Source organism: Atta cephalotes (genome assembly GCF_000143395.1).
Source record: "Atta cephalotes unplaced genomic scaffold scaffold00088, whole genome shotgun sequence".
Taxonomy (NCBI): Eukaryota; Metazoa; Arthropoda; class Insecta; order Hymenoptera; family Formicidae; genus Atta; species Atta cephalotes.
In genome coordinates this window covers 283,708-301,802 of record NW_012130152.1, presented here as the reverse complement: position 1 = coordinate 301,802, position 18,095 = coordinate 283,708, and the positions used below count along the sequence as shown (strand labels likewise).

The 18,095-nt window shown below is 33.1% G+C and overlaps 1 protein-coding gene across 1 annotated transcript in view; it reads right to left on the bottom strand.

The window, feature by feature from the left end:
• The window catches only part of LOC105624777 (ER degradation-enhancing alpha-mannosidase-like protein 3), a 43,128-nt gene that overhangs the window by 12,157 nt on the left and 12,876 nt on the right, over positions 1 to 18,095 (bottom strand). Inside the window, exons 9-13 of the mRNA XM_012206128.1 lie at positions 12,433 to 12,590; positions 11,499 to 11,603; positions 536 to 880; positions 307 to 468; positions 139 to 237 (exon numbers count right to left, since the gene is read on the bottom strand). Coding sequence (XP_012061518.1) covers positions 139 to 237; positions 307 to 468; positions 536 to 880; positions 11,499 to 11,603; positions 12,433 to 12,590 — 869 coding nt within the window. The remainder of the gene's footprint in view (positions 1 to 138; positions 238 to 306; positions 469 to 535; positions 881 to 11,498; positions 11,604 to 12,432; positions 12,591 to 18,095) is intronic.

Below are 18,095 nucleotides of genomic sequence, written 5' to 3'. Positions count from 1 at the left end.
AATGGCAAATCATATACATCCCTAGAATATTTACTTTATTTACACTATGTATAACGTATTATTATAATGTATCATATACAAAATAAGATAATAATATATTAAATATAATGTTTTATGATGTTTAATGTGACAAATTACATTAGAAAATGTGTGCAAAAGTTGAACCCGTCCATCGGTTAATGTTAGAGTTGTTATTCCCATATCACTCAACATTTTCAGATGTTCTAAATTATTTGCCTGTAGAAAAAAAATTTGATCTTTAAATAAATTTTTGTTAAAAAATATGAATTTAATGTAAATAAATACCTGAAATTGCGATGCGCTTAATCTTCGCTTAACCGATCGTCTCGGACAAACATCCTCTACCATATTTCTCAAAGGTTGCCTTACTGTTGCCGGAAATAAATGCAAACTATTTGGGCAAGTACGGTCAAACTCGTCCACATAAACAATATCGCGTTCAAGATCCTAATTAAAAAGTAAAATTTACATCACTGTAATGCCGAATCAATTGCAGCTTGCAATATATACTTACAGATGAGATATTTGTCCTGATGGAAGCAAGTGTAAGTGGCAATAAATGACCTTCAGTGGTAAAAATAAATTCATCCAAGTCTAAAACCAATTCGCCTGGTTCCACGAATAATAAAAATAAGTATTTAAATGTCTCAGACAATACAAAGCTATCCATTGTGTCATCATGTTTGTTAGTTCTAACATCCGATACAGCTGCATAACCACATGGCACTCTTGCATACGTTTGCAAACTCTTGAGAACTTTACGTCCAACTCCCAAATAATAATGATCACCTGTGGCTCGATACAAGAAGTAAGTAGATTCTAAAAATTCTGGTCTGAGTGGATGATGCCCCCAATGTACCTATTTGCAAACATTATTTAAATTACGTATACAATATGATGTAATAAATATGACGATTAATTTTGAAATTTCCAGAGAATTTTCTTCAAAGAAGATACACAAAAAAACTTAAGCAGTAAAACGAGTAAACTAGTAAGCGAATTAATCAATCATAGTAAAAACTATTGTATAAAGCCAAAGATATGCTCATGTGCATGGCCATGCCCCCAACCTTAAAAACCAATAAGAATTGTTCACAAGCGTACGTCATCATTAAACACGAAATTCGAATGTATGCTTTTAATCCAAAAAATTTTCCGACACCTTTCAATCCGATTCATTTTTTGTCTTATGATAGTAATTTTCACATCCTTTAACTGCACAACACATTTTTAATATGAAATCACTCGAACTTTGAACTACAAAATTTATTCGGCATGTACTGCACATACATATGTTGGCAATCATGATACAATATAAAGACAAGAGTATGCTCATACACATGTTCACGTCCACTGGCTAAATAGAATTGTTAACAAGTATACGTCATCGTTACGCAAATTCGAACGTGTCATTTCAAACCATTTTTGCACCTTTTTCTTGACATATTGTCCATTTTTCGAATATAGTTCGTGCATCCTTTCATTGCATAACTTATTTTTTTATTTGTAATATAAGCACAATCCTTACTTATATTGGGAGTACAAATAAGTTTCCGTTTTTTCATCAAAAATTAAGTTAAATTAATTAATTTATTATGAAAGAACGGTACATAATGTTTTATTCAAAGTAATGGCTAGCCACTACTTTTTCCCATCTTTCTGGTAGGTTGTGGACCGCGTAGGAAGAATCATCTTTATCTTTTGAGGCTATCCAATCATCGATAATACAATTTTTGGTATCTTCATATGATGTGAAATGCTGCTCAGACAGGTCATGCGTCATCGATCGGAACAAGTGGTAGTCGGAAGGAGCAATGTCTGGAGAATACGGCGGGTGGGGTAGAACTTCCCATTTGAGTGTTTCTAAGTAGATTTTGACCGGCGCCGCAACATGTGGTCGAGCATTATCATGCAGGAGAATAATTTTGTTATGCCTGGAGTAGTAGTGGGCGGGTTTTTCCTTGAATGCTCAATTCAATCTTTTCAATCTCATCAATTGTGTTCGGTAGAGAGCCCCAATAATGATCTCGTTCTCGGTTTGAGCAACTCATAATACACGACACCAAGTTGATCCCATCAAATACACAACATGAATTTTTTTCCATGAATATTCGACTTGGCTGTCGATGTTGAAGCATGGCCAGGTGGTCCCCATGATTTCCTCTTCTTTGGGTTATCGTAGTGGATCCATTTTTCACCAGTGACGATGCAAAAAACCCTTTCGTTTATGCCTGGCAAGCAGCATTTCACATGTATAAAATCGGCGTTTCAACGTTTCTCGGCTTCAGTTCATATGGAATCCAATTCCCTTACTTTTGAATCATTCCCAATGATTTCAAACGATATGAAATTATTTGTTGAGTTATTCCTAATGTAAGTGCAAGTTCTTTTTGCGTTTGGCACGAATCTTCATCCAATAATGCTTCCAATTCCGCGTCTTCGTACACTTTCGGCCTTCCGCTACGTTCTTTGTCTTCGACGTCAAATTCATTGTTCTTAAACTTTTGAAACCACCCACGACAACTTCTCTCACTTAAGGCAGCATCACCATATGCTTTTGCAAGCAATCTATGAGCCTCAGCTACAGATTTCTTCAAGAAGTAAATCAAAAATTCCCGCAAATGACGCTTATTCGGCTCAAAACGACATTTTCGTACAAAAAAAAATATATGATGCTGATACAAAATCGCTAATATTTCAAGGTTATGGTGTTGTCCAATCTTATGATATGTCGTTTTACATCAAACAATTTTAATTATAGTTTATTAGTGGCGCCATCTTTTGCAAACGGCGGAAATTTATTTGTACTCCCAATAGTATGTTAACACGCACAGATGCTACTCAGGAAGAATTATCTCATACAGCTAGAATATAATGAACAAGAATTCCTGCGGATAGAGGGGGCTGGCCGTATGTTTGTTGCATACGCAGTGGCCTATCACCGAACGAGCATATCCTTGTCTTTATATCATGAGATCATTATTAATTATGATTCTACAATGAGTCAGAAGTCTTATAGCGTATTCGATTTACTGACTCGGCCCGACTCCGAGTCAATAGTCTGTTCTGTTTAACTGTAAAAGAACTATAAAAGAACAACTACTATGCAAGAAATGCAACTAAAAAGACCGTTGACTCGGAGTCGGGTCGAGTTATTTACACTTCTGTTACACGGCACGCTTAATCGGGTTTAATAACATCAGTAGTTAATTGGTCAATCATAGCTATTCCTTGGAAGAACGGAACGATTGGCCAATTTTATAACTACAGATGTTATTAAACTTGATTAAAGGTGCAGTGTAAATGTAGCCAGTAATGCTTGGTTCGATCTTAATCCTAAAAATCAGCCAATAGAGCCAGTCCTAATTGGTCCTAACTGAAATCTATATTTGATTGATTGCATTCAGCAGATTGATGTACCCTTTTAGATCATTCAATAGCAGCAAACGATTATGAATCTGCTCCGCAACAATTGAGTCTGCTGAACGCGACCATTGGCTGAATTTTAGGATTTTAGAATTAAAACCGAAACATAAATCAGACATAAATCGAATATGTTATTAATCTTAAGAGGATGTTAGAACGACGACCGAACTCGATCGAAGTCGATAGTACAAACATTTTTTAATTTCAAATTCGATAGTAGTGACATCTTTCATTCATTTCTTATATTTATTATATATCGTGTCTCACTCAAACACAATCATTTATCCTTATCTAACATATTGCAACGCATCTCTCTTGCAAGGTCGCTTACTAGACACAATTGTTAGACGCAATATTGTTTTGTTTATCATTTCGAGTCTTCGCTCAGCGCTCGTATATATATATATCATTTGCAGATTGATATAAATTAGATAAATCTTTCTTTTGAAGCTTTTTTTAATATTATTGTTTCATAAACAACTCATAAGGAAAGTTACCCAGATATCCAATTAATTTTGAAAAAGTAATGGTTATAAGTTATAATATCCTATCTCCTATTAACTAAAGTGTGTGCTATTCGTTCGAATTTAATATTCATTAGAAAAATGGATTCAAAGTCCGCTATAAGCGGCTTTAAAAATGGATTTAAATGATATTTTTTCGTAACTTTTTTTGTTTGGATTTTTCTACATACGTGTAATATATGTAAGTAGAATAGAAAGGAAAATTTGAGTCTCAATTCCAATAATGTTGAACATTTTTGTATCTATCCCTCCCGCAGTTTGAATACACGTAAAATTATATGAATGTATGTACGTATAAAAGTACATTTATTTTCTTACTTATTATACATTTTCATTACATTCCTGTTTTTTAATTCATAACATAATTGATCTACGTGAATAATATAATAAAATTTTATTCTTTAATTGCATATTATAGTAAATAAAAAAACATATGTACTTTATGTACACACATTCATATAATTTATGTACATACATTTTACGTACATACATTCATACAATTATAAGTGCACCATATTGAAATATAATTTGAACTTCGGGAAGGATAGATAAAAAAATGTTCAACACTCATCATTAGAATGGAGATTCAAGTTTTCTCTTCTATTTCACTTACGTATATTATTCATACGTATGTATATTTTTTATTCCATTTAATAAATTCGTAGATTTGCAAAGTTCTGACAATTTGGCCCTTAATCAGTGAAGTTGGCCAATATTTAATTATCGTTAATTGTACAAGTTGACTTTGGTCAACTTCACCAATAAGACTGTCAACTCATTATAGAATCAGTATAAGACTTAACGTGAGCGGTAGCAAATGTCGAATGTTGAATTTTCTTAGGTTGTAGTCAAAATTTCGCTACCAAATGCTTCGAAGCATTTGATGGACCAATTAGAAAAAATTTTACAAACTGACTAAAAACGCTTCAAAGTGTTTGCAACATCACATTGACCATACTCTTACTAGCCTAGTTTATACCAAGCAGGGCCATCAAATTTCCATATAAATTTTTTAGCATAAATTTTCATTGATTTTTATGTATGCGTATTAAGTACTATATCCATACCAAATCACTTGATATATTGAGTATAAACACTAAGAGATTACTTCAGTGCGTTTTGGTCTGATACTCACGAATCACAAGTGAGAGAAATGAAGGAGAGGAAGAAGGAAGAAAGAGCGGAAGAGAGGAGCGGGAGGGAGGGAGAGAGGGAGGGGAGAAAGAGAAAGCAATGAAGACATCGTGTCCATTCTGAGACAAATCGATATAAATAAAGCCGTATAAAATATTTAATTTGCACCAATTTGATACGCGTACTACCTAATTTAACGATATAAAAAAGGTCACTGTTTAAGTGCTTAAGTCTTATGTCAAAGGTGCATTTTCACGAACTGCACAAAGTAATCGTTTTAGTAACAAAAAAGATTACGTGACTTTATGAAAACTGACTTTTATGAAAAAGGGTCAAGGAATGCTGAATTTGATATTTGAGTGACAGATTTAATAACATTCGTTCACGTTTGTGTTATTTGCAATATTAATATGTTACATTAAAGTTATTCACAGTTAGATATTCCAACTGCATCGAATCCTTTTATTTGAATCAACAAAAAAAAAAGAATAGATTATATAAATCGTGATCAATGCTAGTCAATACGGTCGACACGAGCACTTTGTCAACAGTGTTTGATGTTCATAGTTGAAACTGTTCAAACTATTGGGTTGTCCGGAAAGTTCGTGCCGCAAAAGATTTAAATTTAATAAATGTATATTAAATCTTTTGCGTTTCAATTTTTCTTTAAAATCGGCATGAATTTTCCGGACAACCCAATACAAAATTTCAACCGCTAGTGTACGGCCGGATTTACATTTAAGGCTTGGCAGAAAAGCGGAAAGCGGAAAAGCGGAAACCAATCGGAACTCGCAGTAGTGGTACATTTCGCTTGTCTGCTCTGTCTTTCCCTTTTGAGTTCTGATTGACTTCCGCTTTTCCGTCAAGATGTGAACTCGGCCTAACAGCGACTGATCTGTTGCTCCAATTGTTTATTTTATTTAGCAAGACATGAAATTCTACCTTTTTTTAAAGAGGATTCTAGAGCCATTTGTGGACTAAACCATATAATTTTTGAATAATAATTACTTCTTTCTCTTTTAGATTCAAAACTCCTTTTCCATGATTAAAGTATGCATTAATACATGTTTGTGAATACATGTTTTTGCCGAGAACATAAAAATAAAAAAAATTGAGATTTTTATCGTTTCTTAGGCTAATAGTGTTCCAGAGCACGTCGTGATAACATCTGCTTTCATAAAAACTGTGCAATCTGTACTTACGAAATAATAGTCCACAGACTAGTAGTTTGCACGAAGAAACAACGCAGAGTTCTTAAAATTGGAATTAGAATTGTCTAATTATCAAAACATTGTTATACAAAAATTTATGTATATGTGCGCGTGAGATGTTAATGTACTACTATTCTGTATGTAGTGACGTGTAAATCATCTGTCTATAAATCCTAGTTACACTATGACTAATCATCTTTAGAATGCTCTTAAGTTTTTCTATGTGTCAGGTGTCAGGGTCTCAGGGTTGCAAATTCGCGCCCGCTTGCAATGGACAATGTCACCTGTCGACAGCCTGTCGCAGTGTTGCCAGTCATAGGGAATTCTCTGTATTCGTAGGGACATTTAATAACAAAAATCACGTAGAGAGGATTTGGCTAAATTTTTTTGGTAGGAACATTTTAATAATTTGGCAAATTCTATGCGTACGGTAACCGACATAAATGATGTCCCTTGGCACAGCAAGGATAGGAAGAATTCCTTACGACACTGGCCTGCCATGACCAGTGATCACACACATTAATGAATCATGTGTGTCGAGAATGGTTGCACCCTGTTGTAATTGTTCACTACCAATCATAGCGACTTCTGCGTAGTGATTTTTTCAATTTTTTCTAGCTGTGACTGGCCATTAGGTTAGCAGCCGAGCCGCCGCGTGCCGTTTACGCCCATTCCCTCTACATATAACGTATTGTAAACCTGTGATGCTATTTGGCTCCGCACAACTCACAACTCAGAGAATCAGCCTCTCCACTTTTGCTCCACTAATTGATGACGCCACGTTCGGTTAGTAGAGAGCGGCGTCAATTGGTGAAGCAAAAGTGAAAGGGCTGATTTTCTGAGTTGCACGGGGTCAAATATGCATCACTTGTAAACAAGCGCGAAATGGCTTCTGCACACTAGACGTAGCTTGTCACGTGGCAAATGCGACACGATAATCAATAAAAGAGCTATAACTTATTAGCTATCGCATCACATTTTGCTGCGCGGTAAGCGTTTCCACATTCAGTGTGTAGAAACTATTACACAGTTGGCTGATTATCTCAATATCTTGATCACAGTTGCCAGATCTCCGGTTTTCGTCCGGATTACAGTTTTGTGATAACAGTTTTTTAAAACTAATTTTCCCTGGCTGATGGAAAACAGATAATGCTCTTTTTACGTTTTTTGAAAAACGCATTACAACATAATAACAATTTTGAAAGTAGCAGGCAATCTTCAACAAGATAAATGAAATCTCCAGGTTTCAAGCCGGAAAAAACTAACAACCGTAATACATCGTGAAAAAAACACAATGAGTTTCAGCAGAAGTTTTTGCAACTATTTTACGATTGTGTGCTGATATAAGACCATTCTTCTAGAATTTAAAAATATAGAAATATAGAATCCAATAGAAGAAAACTTGCAAATTTGCAAAATATATATTCTGCTGAACACAGCCTATATCTTAATACACCATTAAGTGTCAATTTGTGAACATCGCAACTCATCACTGGACGTGTTCAAGTTGACAAAGAAACTAGCCTGCTCGCCGAGCAAATGAACATGATTAGCGAGTTCCTATTTATCGATCCAACTAATCACATTCTATTGCATGATAAGCAAAGTCTACTAGTAGCTTTGTCCAGCTTAAATGCGCCCAATGGCAGCAGACTCATATAGTTCAGTGAAGACTTGCAGTTATTGATATTCTTCTAAATCTAAAGTCTGATTGGATAATCTAGAACAACATATCAGTAATAGCGAACGCTCACTCAACTGTTGAGTGTCTGCTGAATGCAGCCATCAGGATGTTATTTCATTTGTGCGTTTTTGTCGTATGACAGATTTATACAAAACAGAGAAGTCCTCGGATATCTCTATCCCATAGCCAATCAAGACTTGAAAAATTTGTCGTGTTTTTTGTATGACAAAACCGCACAAATGAAATATCACCCTCAGTCATCAGTATCTACGAGTGTATTTCAGAACTATAACTACTCACTAAGCGCTCATGCTGGTGATCGTAGTATATATCCTATATATCAATTGCCGCTTTTTCTAGTGCGACGTTTTGGCAGCGAATCCAGCAGGTCTATTCTGCTGGATATAACTTTTAATGAAGTTTTGTTATCGTTATCGTCGCATCTTTGCTATTATATACGCATCATATACGCCATCAAACGCACATCTTTTTCGTCGTATATCTATGCGTTAAAATAATAACAAAATTTTGAAGGTGCGACCTGATGGAAAAAGAAATAGCGAACAATAATGAAAAGGAAAGAGTAGGAGCTAACTAATCAGAATGATTGCGTTTCGCTTTTTCATACTCAAATTCTCCAGAAATGTCAGATTTGATACAGAAGTCACGCGAGTGTCAAATAGAAAGTTTTTTAAATTTTTTTACTTGATAATATTCTATATCTCTTATTTTGTATTGAATAATTATCACTGACATAGTATCATGTTGAAAAATTTTGCATTTACATCTAAGCGGGGATTTGCTTGTTATGCAAAAATGTAAGAAATATCCAATTTTTAAACTACTTGTATATCGCTGAAGATGGTCCCAAAATGTGATCGAGTTTTGAAGCTGAATATAATTATATTTAATTTTAATTAATTGTATGTTGAATTTTTTTGTTGTAAACTAAATACCGCGCTGTGCTTTCATTTGCTCTATTTAAAAAATTTTTTTTTAGTACAAAAGATATTCGTAGCCAACGGCAAGCATACTGGCTCATAAATTTGCTTTGTTATTAGATGTCAATATTCAGGTAAATGAAGAAATTATTGAAAAATATTGAAAATTATTCATTGTGTAATGATGTTGAATCAAGTTTTTAGATTTTATAAATCCGTTTTCTTTGTAATTCGCTTGAATAAATAATTATGGATTGGCTATTTAGTTTCTGTATCTCACTCAATGTATAGAAATAAAATGTATAACAAATCCATTTGAATCCGTAATTATATATTGTCATTTACTTTTGGTATTATATCCAATGCACAATGTAATGTATAACTAAGGGAACATTTATACTGGCCGTAACCGTATGCCGTAATCTGTAAGAGTGACCAATCACATTCAAGTATTTCTCTCATTCGATTGTAAGAAGGGAATACTCAATTGTGATCAATTAGTCAATTCTTACCAATTACGGCATACGGTTACGATCAATATAAACGCTCCCTAATTTGAATTTATTGTGTGATTAAAGAATTGTTTAACAAGGGAGACTTCAAGGGAGAAACCCTCAAGGGAGAGCAATTCTGACAAAGCAATGTTCAAGTTTGGTGCAGCCATTGGTGCAGCCATTATGCTGCAAAATTATGTCATTCTTGTTTATCATTCAGTAAATAACAAAGTTATGAAGTGACTTGGGTGTCATTCGGGTGGAAACCTGAACATAGCTCTGAAAACGCTTTATTTTAAAATTTACTATAAAATCACAGTTCGCATCATCATGGCGAACGTTTTCTAGATTCTCTCTTGAGGATCTCTAGAAAGATCCACCAACTACTTAGTCGCCGATCTCGACAAGGTATTGAAAAGCACACACCGAAATGATATACACGAGTTGTTACTTACCGAACAAACCCTGTGTGATATACAGAGCGTGCAACACCACGGATCCACGACAACAAGATAATTTCTATTTCATAATCCTGGTCACGATAGGTGCAAGTTATATCTATGGATCTCCCTATCGCCTTGGATCCGTAATGTTGTACGTACACTCTACAGTACTAAGATACTTTGTTTGGAAAGTAATGATTCATATATCTGTAATCTGTATGATTCATATAGATTCAGAAATTAAAATATGCTAGTCACCCGTGATCCTAGTAAGTGATGTATCGTTGGAATGTACATCGAGGTGATTACAGATATATGAATAATTGCTTCCCAAATGATTCCAGTATACTGCAGAGTGTACAACAGATCCACGACGACAGGATGATTTCCAGATATAATCTGCACTATCATAGCCAAGATTATATCTAGAAATCATCCTGTCGTAGATCCATAATGTTGTACACTCTATATATGACACTTGGATTTGTTCGGCAAACGACACATATATATAATCTTGATGCGTTTTCAACGACAATATATCATTTGCCGAGATCGGCGACTAACAGTGAGTCTCCCTTGTTAAACAATTCTTCAATAATCACATCATAAATTTTAATGAATTAGTCGTACATTGATTACGTTGTGTATTGTGTATAGTACCAAAAATAAATGACCAATATGTAATTACGGATTCAAGTGGATTGGTCGTATTCATTTCTATGCACATTAGGTGAGATACAGAAAGTAAATCCGTAATTACTGATTTAAGCGGATTACAAATAAAAAATCAATTTGTAAAATCCAAAAACTTGATTCGACAGCGCTTCAATGAATAACTTTCAATATTTTTCAATAATTTCTCGTTGCGCTATATGCCATCAACTGGAAAGTAATATAAAAATACAGGATACACGTATATAAGTGCTTGTTCCAATACAAAATTTGACAAGTTAGATAATGTAGAAAATGCGATGATAATTTCATGATAATTTCATAATCTCAAACTGTGCTTCGTCCATATGTATGTAACATAGCACATGTATAAAAAATAAATTTACATTTATTCGTATCTTTCTCGATTGTAAGATCATTGTTTCTTAAATTCGGATTATCACCATATTTTATTATTTAAATGTCTTCTCATATCATATGCTGCGACTGCGAAAGAATAAAGTTTTACGATGATGAATCCAAGTACAAAAAAGGAATCATTCTAATTGAATAACTCCTTCCTTTTTTTCTTTCATTCCGTTATTTCTTTCTTCATCAGGATGTACTCTAAGGCCGATATTTCATATGTCGTACGACACATAAAATATCTAATTTTAAGATCTTCTTTCACCAATTTTTGATTGCATTTGCAAAAGTGTATAGATATACATCTAGTATACATCAATCTAATGTATACATTTTATTAATTTCCAAAAAAATTTTAGACAAATATAGAATGCCCCTTTTATATTATCTCGATTTTCTGCGATGTTCATGAAACATTGGCATTTAATGATGTATGAAGATACGGAGATAATTAGTAAATAGCGGAACTTCTTTGAAAGTAACAAATAAACTTTTATAAATTTTTGTGTGCCATAATTATTCATTGTAATGTGTAATATATACCTGAAAATCGGTAGTGAATGCTTCTGGTATAAAGTTATGTCTCTGCATAACCTGGTACAACATTTCATGCGTTTCTACGGCAGGTTTGATGTCACCTTTAAGAACCTACAAGAAATTGTAACACGAAATGAATATGTGTAAGATATTTTTTTAAATTAAAAAATTTCAAGATTGCCACAGATCTAAAAACAAAAAGGAAAATAAGGAAAATCAAGAAATCATGGAAATTTAAATTGGTCATGAAAAAGTTGAAAGAGTCAGAGAAAAATATAAAAAAGTCTGGAATTTTTTTTAACTTTGCTCAATTCCCTTAAAATGTTTTTATTCCAAACAATTATTATAATTTTTTAAAATAATACATCTAACATTTATAGTCAAATATTGATTTTCTTAGTCAGTTTTGCAAACTATACTAGACCATGTATCAGTTATTATGTTAAAAGAAATGTAATTCTTTTTTAAGTTTAGGAATAGACATCTCTCAATGTCAAGTTTTTTATGGTAATTTTCATACATTTAACACAAAACTTAATTCACTTTAATTAAATTTTGTTATAGTTAAGATAAATATTTTATTAAATATATTTTTTTACTTCAAATAAAATTTAAAATTAAAATAGTCAAAACAATTTTAATAAAATAATTGAAATTTGTTATTCAATATTTAATCATCTTTTTCCGTTATAATTGTATTTTTTTTCCATTACTCATTAATTTTTTATTGGTATGAATTTATATCCAAGATTTCATTATGCTAAGCTTCTAAATGTATTGTTTTTAATAATATAAGATAATTTTCTTACAATTCCCAAAATGTCATTTACATATTTGATATTGGAAAATTTTCCATTGTCGTCTAGAAAACCTGGAAAAATCAGGGAATTTCAAAATTAATTTCCTGTGGCAACCTTGTAAAAGCAAAATTAAGTTATACCTGCAGACCTGGCCAAAAGGCCAATAAAGCGTCCATGAAGTTTTTGGAGTTGGTATTCGGTCTATGCATATGTACATCCAATAACATGGGCCCCTGACTAACATACTTCATTACGGCTTGATAATGCTTATTAAAACGGCCCAAGTATTTTTCATCACCTATATATAATGTAAAATATATAGATGCCTTATATGTACACATACATAAATTATAAAATATAGATTTTATTCATATGATTTAAGTTTAATATTTTCATGCAGAAGATAATAACATAAATTGATTAAGGCCTAATCGCGCCAAACTGAATATGTGATTCGTAGCATAAGAAAAAAAATTATCCGTATATTTTGCAAAATTGATTGTTTAAATGATAATTGTACAAACAAATTGGACTTGGTTAGAGGGCGTGTGAGTGAGTGCATGTATGCGATGTGTCTTAGCAATTTATAAGCGAGTTTAACGAAATAGAGTCAGCGAGAGGATCAATTGTGAGCTAATTAGCTTGTTAGAAGAGGGAGGTAAGCGAGCAATTGGAGGAGAGGTTTTTGGTGCGTTAGAAAGTATCAAGGTAACGAAAGGTTAAGGAATAACGGTGAGAAGAAAGAGAGATGGCAGGCGTGAATAAGGAAAGGGCAAAGTAGACAAGCGTTTATTGACAAAGGATAATTCAAAAGTAGATTCCAAAAGTGACATTTGAGAGTGACCAGAGGAGAAAAATATAATGGAAAGAGTAAAAGTAGAAGTAAATGAAGAATTGTACAGAGATGAGGAAAGAAATGAGGTGGAAAAAGAGATAGCTAGAATAAGAAGGGACATACAAGAAGATGTGGATAGAGAAAATAGAAAATTTGAAGAGAAATTAGAGAAGATTATGAAGGAATTGGAAACAATAAAGAAAGATTTGTCAGAAAATAATAGGAAAATAATAGGAATGATAGAGAGTCTGGAGGACATAAGAAGCTTAGGCAAGACAAATAACGAGGAGAATGATTATGATAACGAGGGAAGAAATGTAAGCAATTTTGGAAAGAAAGGAGATAGCTCAAGGGTAGGATCTACGGTAAGCGAGGGAGGTTTAAACTGCAGGGAGGTGTTTTAAAGAAATGGGTTTCAGATAATAAAAAAGAGTGGAAAAAAATATAATTATAAAAGGAACAGATATACCGAGGAGGATAAAAATAGTTGGGAAAGAAAGGGGAAAATGGATCAAAAAGTTTATAAAAGAAAAATTGGGGGTAGAATATAACATAGTTCTTCTCGAGGATAAATGGAACAGTAATAGTAGGAAATGAGGAGGAAAGGAGTGAAATAATGAGGAATAAACAGAAATTAAAACGAGGTAGGATTTTTATTGAAAATGATTTAAGCTGGAAGGAAAGGAAAATTCAGGAGAGGACTAATGAGTTAAAGAGCAGAAAGGGGAAAGAAAAGATATAAAGGTTGGATTAGATAAAGTAAGAATAGATGGAATATGGAAGGCATGGAATGCAATTGAGAGAGAGAATGAAGAAAAGAGGAAGGATAAGGTAATAAGGTAAATAAAGGCGAAGAAACAATAGATGAAGGTGAGAGGGGACAAGCAAGGGGGATAAGGAAAATAGGGAATCAAAATCAAAAGCAAAATTTTTGCATAAGCCAAGAAGGATAATAATTTAAGAAGAGATAAGATAGTTAGAAAAGGAAAGAAACAGAAGTTAGGGATAAAAAGAAAAACAAGATAGTGGAATTAAGCAAACAAGCAAAATAGGAAAAACTTCAAAATAGGAGTAAATTGGAAAAACAAAGAAAAATATTTTGAAATATAGCAGGAGAGGAAAGGATTTGGATTTTTGAAGTTATATAAAAAAATATGATTTCGTACGTTTATGCGAGGTTAAACGAAAAAGGTTGAGATAGACAGTGAAGGATAGATTATCTAAGATACATGTATGGAATTGCAGTTATGCTAGGAAGGAAAGAAAGAGAGGCAGGGCAAGCGATTTTATAATTGGTTTATAATTGGAAAGAAAAAAAGATAGGGAAATAAGGAAGACAGGTTAATTAGCAAAGAGTGGGAAAAAGTAATCTTGTCAGAGTTAATGATGGGTAGAGAAAAGATAGATATAGTCTCAGTATATAGAGAACGAGGTTTGGATATAAAGATAGAAAAGATTAAGGAGGAATGTACAGAAGGAAAGAATGTAATTATAGGAGATGATAAATGACGATTTAATATTAGAATTGGGGAATTAGGAGGAGAGGATTTTGGAGAATGATGGAAGGGATGTAGCAACGAGGTGATAGAAAATAGAGATAGAGGTTTTGTAGAACTGATAACGGAGTATGACTGGCACATTCTGAATGGAAGATCAAGAGGCGACTGGGAGGGGGAATGTACGTATGTAGGAGCAAGAGGTAGCTCGATAATAGATTATGCGATGGTTAACGATAATATTTGCGATAGAATTGTAGAATTTAGAATTGACATAAGAGTGGACTCGAACCATATGCCACTGAACTTGACATTAAAGGAAGGAACTGTTATAAGGTTGGAAGAAAATGACGTGGAAGAGGACCGGAACGAAGAGGAAGTGTCATCAAGGAAGAAGAAATTATCGTATGAAAAAGAGACCATAGAAAGCAAAAACACGGAGTGATAAATGACGAGGAAGATATGGATAAAGGTAAGAGAAATAATAAGGAGGAGATAAAAGCTATGGGAGGAATTAAAACAGATTATGTTCAACAATGACGTGAAGAAGAAAATCAAAAAGAAGAAAAAATATATAGAATATAAGGACTGGTGGGATATTAGCTGCTCCAGGAAGAAGAGAGAGGTGAAGAGAATATGTAGAAAATGGAAAAATGGAAATGAAAAACAGGAAAAAAATATTTAGAGAAGAGAAAAGAGTTCAGAGAATTATTGCAGAAGAAACAAAAAGAAAAAAGAAATGAAGAGAAGAAGGAATTGAAAGTTAAAGAGGGAAGCAGACGTATGGAAATATATTAATAGGAAAAGAGATAAGAAGATAGAGAAGATAGAAGGTAAAAAGAAAGAGAATAACATAAAGGACGAAGAATGGAGGAAATATTTTAAGGAGTTATTGGATTGAAGGCTGAAGAGATTGATAGGGCATTACACAAGATGAAGAAAAAAAAGACGGCAGGATGGTGTGGAAGCCTGGATATATGCAGGTGAGGATTTCAGTCCTTCTTTTTCACTTTCTTCTTTATTTATATCTTCTTCTTCCTTTAGCTTAGAGAGCTGATTGGTGCTCTGCTGTACTTTATTTTCATCCTCTTTATTTTCAGTGCCGTCTAAGCTCCTTAAAATATTTCCTCTATTCTTCTTTTATATTATTCTCTTTCCATATCTTCTTATCTCTTTTCTTGTTAATATATTTCAATACGTCTGCTTCCCTCTTCAACTTTTTCAATTTCTCCTCCTCTTCAACCCTTTTTTAAGAGGCTAATGGAACTACTATAAAAAGTGGAATACAGGCAAGATGCTACAAGATCGAAAGGAAAATATTGTCTCTCTATAAAAGAGAAGACGAGGAGAAGTAACAAATTACAGGGGTATCTCGTTATAGTGTATAAAATATGCAGAAATAATATAGATTAGAAAAAGAAATGGAAATCAAAGTATGATTCCAGAAAATCAAGTTGCATTTAGAAGAAGAAGATCAACAACTATAAGGATAATATTTTCATATTGACGCATTTGATACAGAGGAAAAGAAATCAAGAAGAAAGAAGGAGAAAAATATATATATGATGTTTGCGAATTTAAAAGCTGCCTTTGATAAGATGGATAGGGGCAAACTTTGGGAAATTCTTAGAGGCAAGGGTGTAAATGAATATTTGATAAGGAAGATAGAGAAGATATATATAACGAAACAGAGATGAGGATAAGGATGAAGCAATGATGACGCAACAATTCAGAACAATGAAAGGAATAAGACAGGGCTGTGTGATGAGTCCACTGTTATTCAATTTATATTTGCGGACATAGATAATGAATTAGAAAAAAGAGGGATAAGAGGAGTTAGACTAGGTAGGGATACAATATAGTCGTTAGTATATGCGGATGATTTAGTTTTAGTAGCTTATAATAGGGAGACGTTACAAGATGATCAGCACGTTAAAAAAATTTTTGGAAGGGAGGAAACTGAAGCTGTGCAAAGAAAAGACGAAGCTAATGATGTCTAGAAGAAGGGAGAGAAAAAGGAAAGAAATGGAATAGAGGAATAAGGAACTAGAAGAGGTGTAGGAATTTTAATATTTAGGTTTTAATTTAGAAAAAGGCATATTAAAGAAATAAGTAGAAAAAGAAAAATAGTAGCAAGAAAAATATGGGACTTAGGAGAAAAGCTATGAAATGACTTTAGTAGAAGATGGATATTTAAATATTTGGTACAAAGTGTAATGGCATATGGAATGGAATTATGGGGCTGGGAAGAAAAAGGCGAACTAGAAAAGATAATAATGTTAGACTACGTGGATTACAGGTGGATTTTCAAATTAGATATCTGCACCCCAAGATGTGTAATTATGAGGGAGCTGGATAGACTCAAAGGATGTTTGACTCAAAGGGGTTTGAGAACAAGAAAATACAAGGAAAAGATTAAATTTGGAAACACAGGTAATTTGGTCAGAAAGTGCTGGGAGGAAAAACAAAGCTATTTGGAACGATAAGTATGGAGAGAGAGGATTATTATAATAGGAATGAATGGGAATTGAATCTAGGGAAGTAATAGGACAGGGGAACGAAAGTTTTGAAAAAGATTTAATAAATAGGGAAAACGATTTACAAAAGCAATTGGAAAGGGAAAGAATAGATAGGTCAAAATATAATAAAAAATATAAAGAGAAGTATGGAGAATAGGGTACCAAATTATTTGAGGATAGAGAATATGGAATGGAAGAGAGGAGATGAAATAAGAGCGTTATTTAAATTAAGATGCGATAATTTAGAAGAGAAGAATAAATACTGGCTAGGAATAGAGGAGGGAGAATGTCTTTTCTGTGGTGAAAGCGAAGATAACCTCATTATGTTAAAGAATGCGAGGAAACAAGAGTTTTGAAGAGTTAGGGAAGGATAAGGATAAGATTGTAAGGAATTTAGGAGAAGATTTGAATGAACTTAAAGAAAAAATGCTAATAAAATTATGGAAAGACGGAGAAAAGAAAATAATAAAAAGAAAAGAAAGGAGAAAGGAAGAAAAAGATATAAATAAAAATTAATATAAAGACAAGGTAAAGACAATGAATATTTTGTGAGCTTAACAAGGCTGTGAGTATAAAATAAGATTGTAGTATAAATAGTTAATTATAGTCAGTTATAGGTAACTTATTATCTATTTATAAGTTAAGAAATTGTATTGCATTGTAATGAGATCAATAGAAAATAAAAAAGATAGGATGTAGATGGAACGTGCAGTTAAAGAATATAAGGGAAGATAGCGAGAATAAGTTCGGGTAAAGAAATGCTATGTAGAGATAAACGGAAATAAGAAATGGAATATGGATATTAATAATAGACTGATAAGGCTGTGATATAGAGATTATGTATAGATAAAAGAGAATGTAATAGTTTAAGTAGTTGTAAGAGGCGGGAGAGGAGTGTAAGTGTGAATAAGTATTTCTGTAAACCAAGTCCCTTTCTTGGCTTGTATATGCTG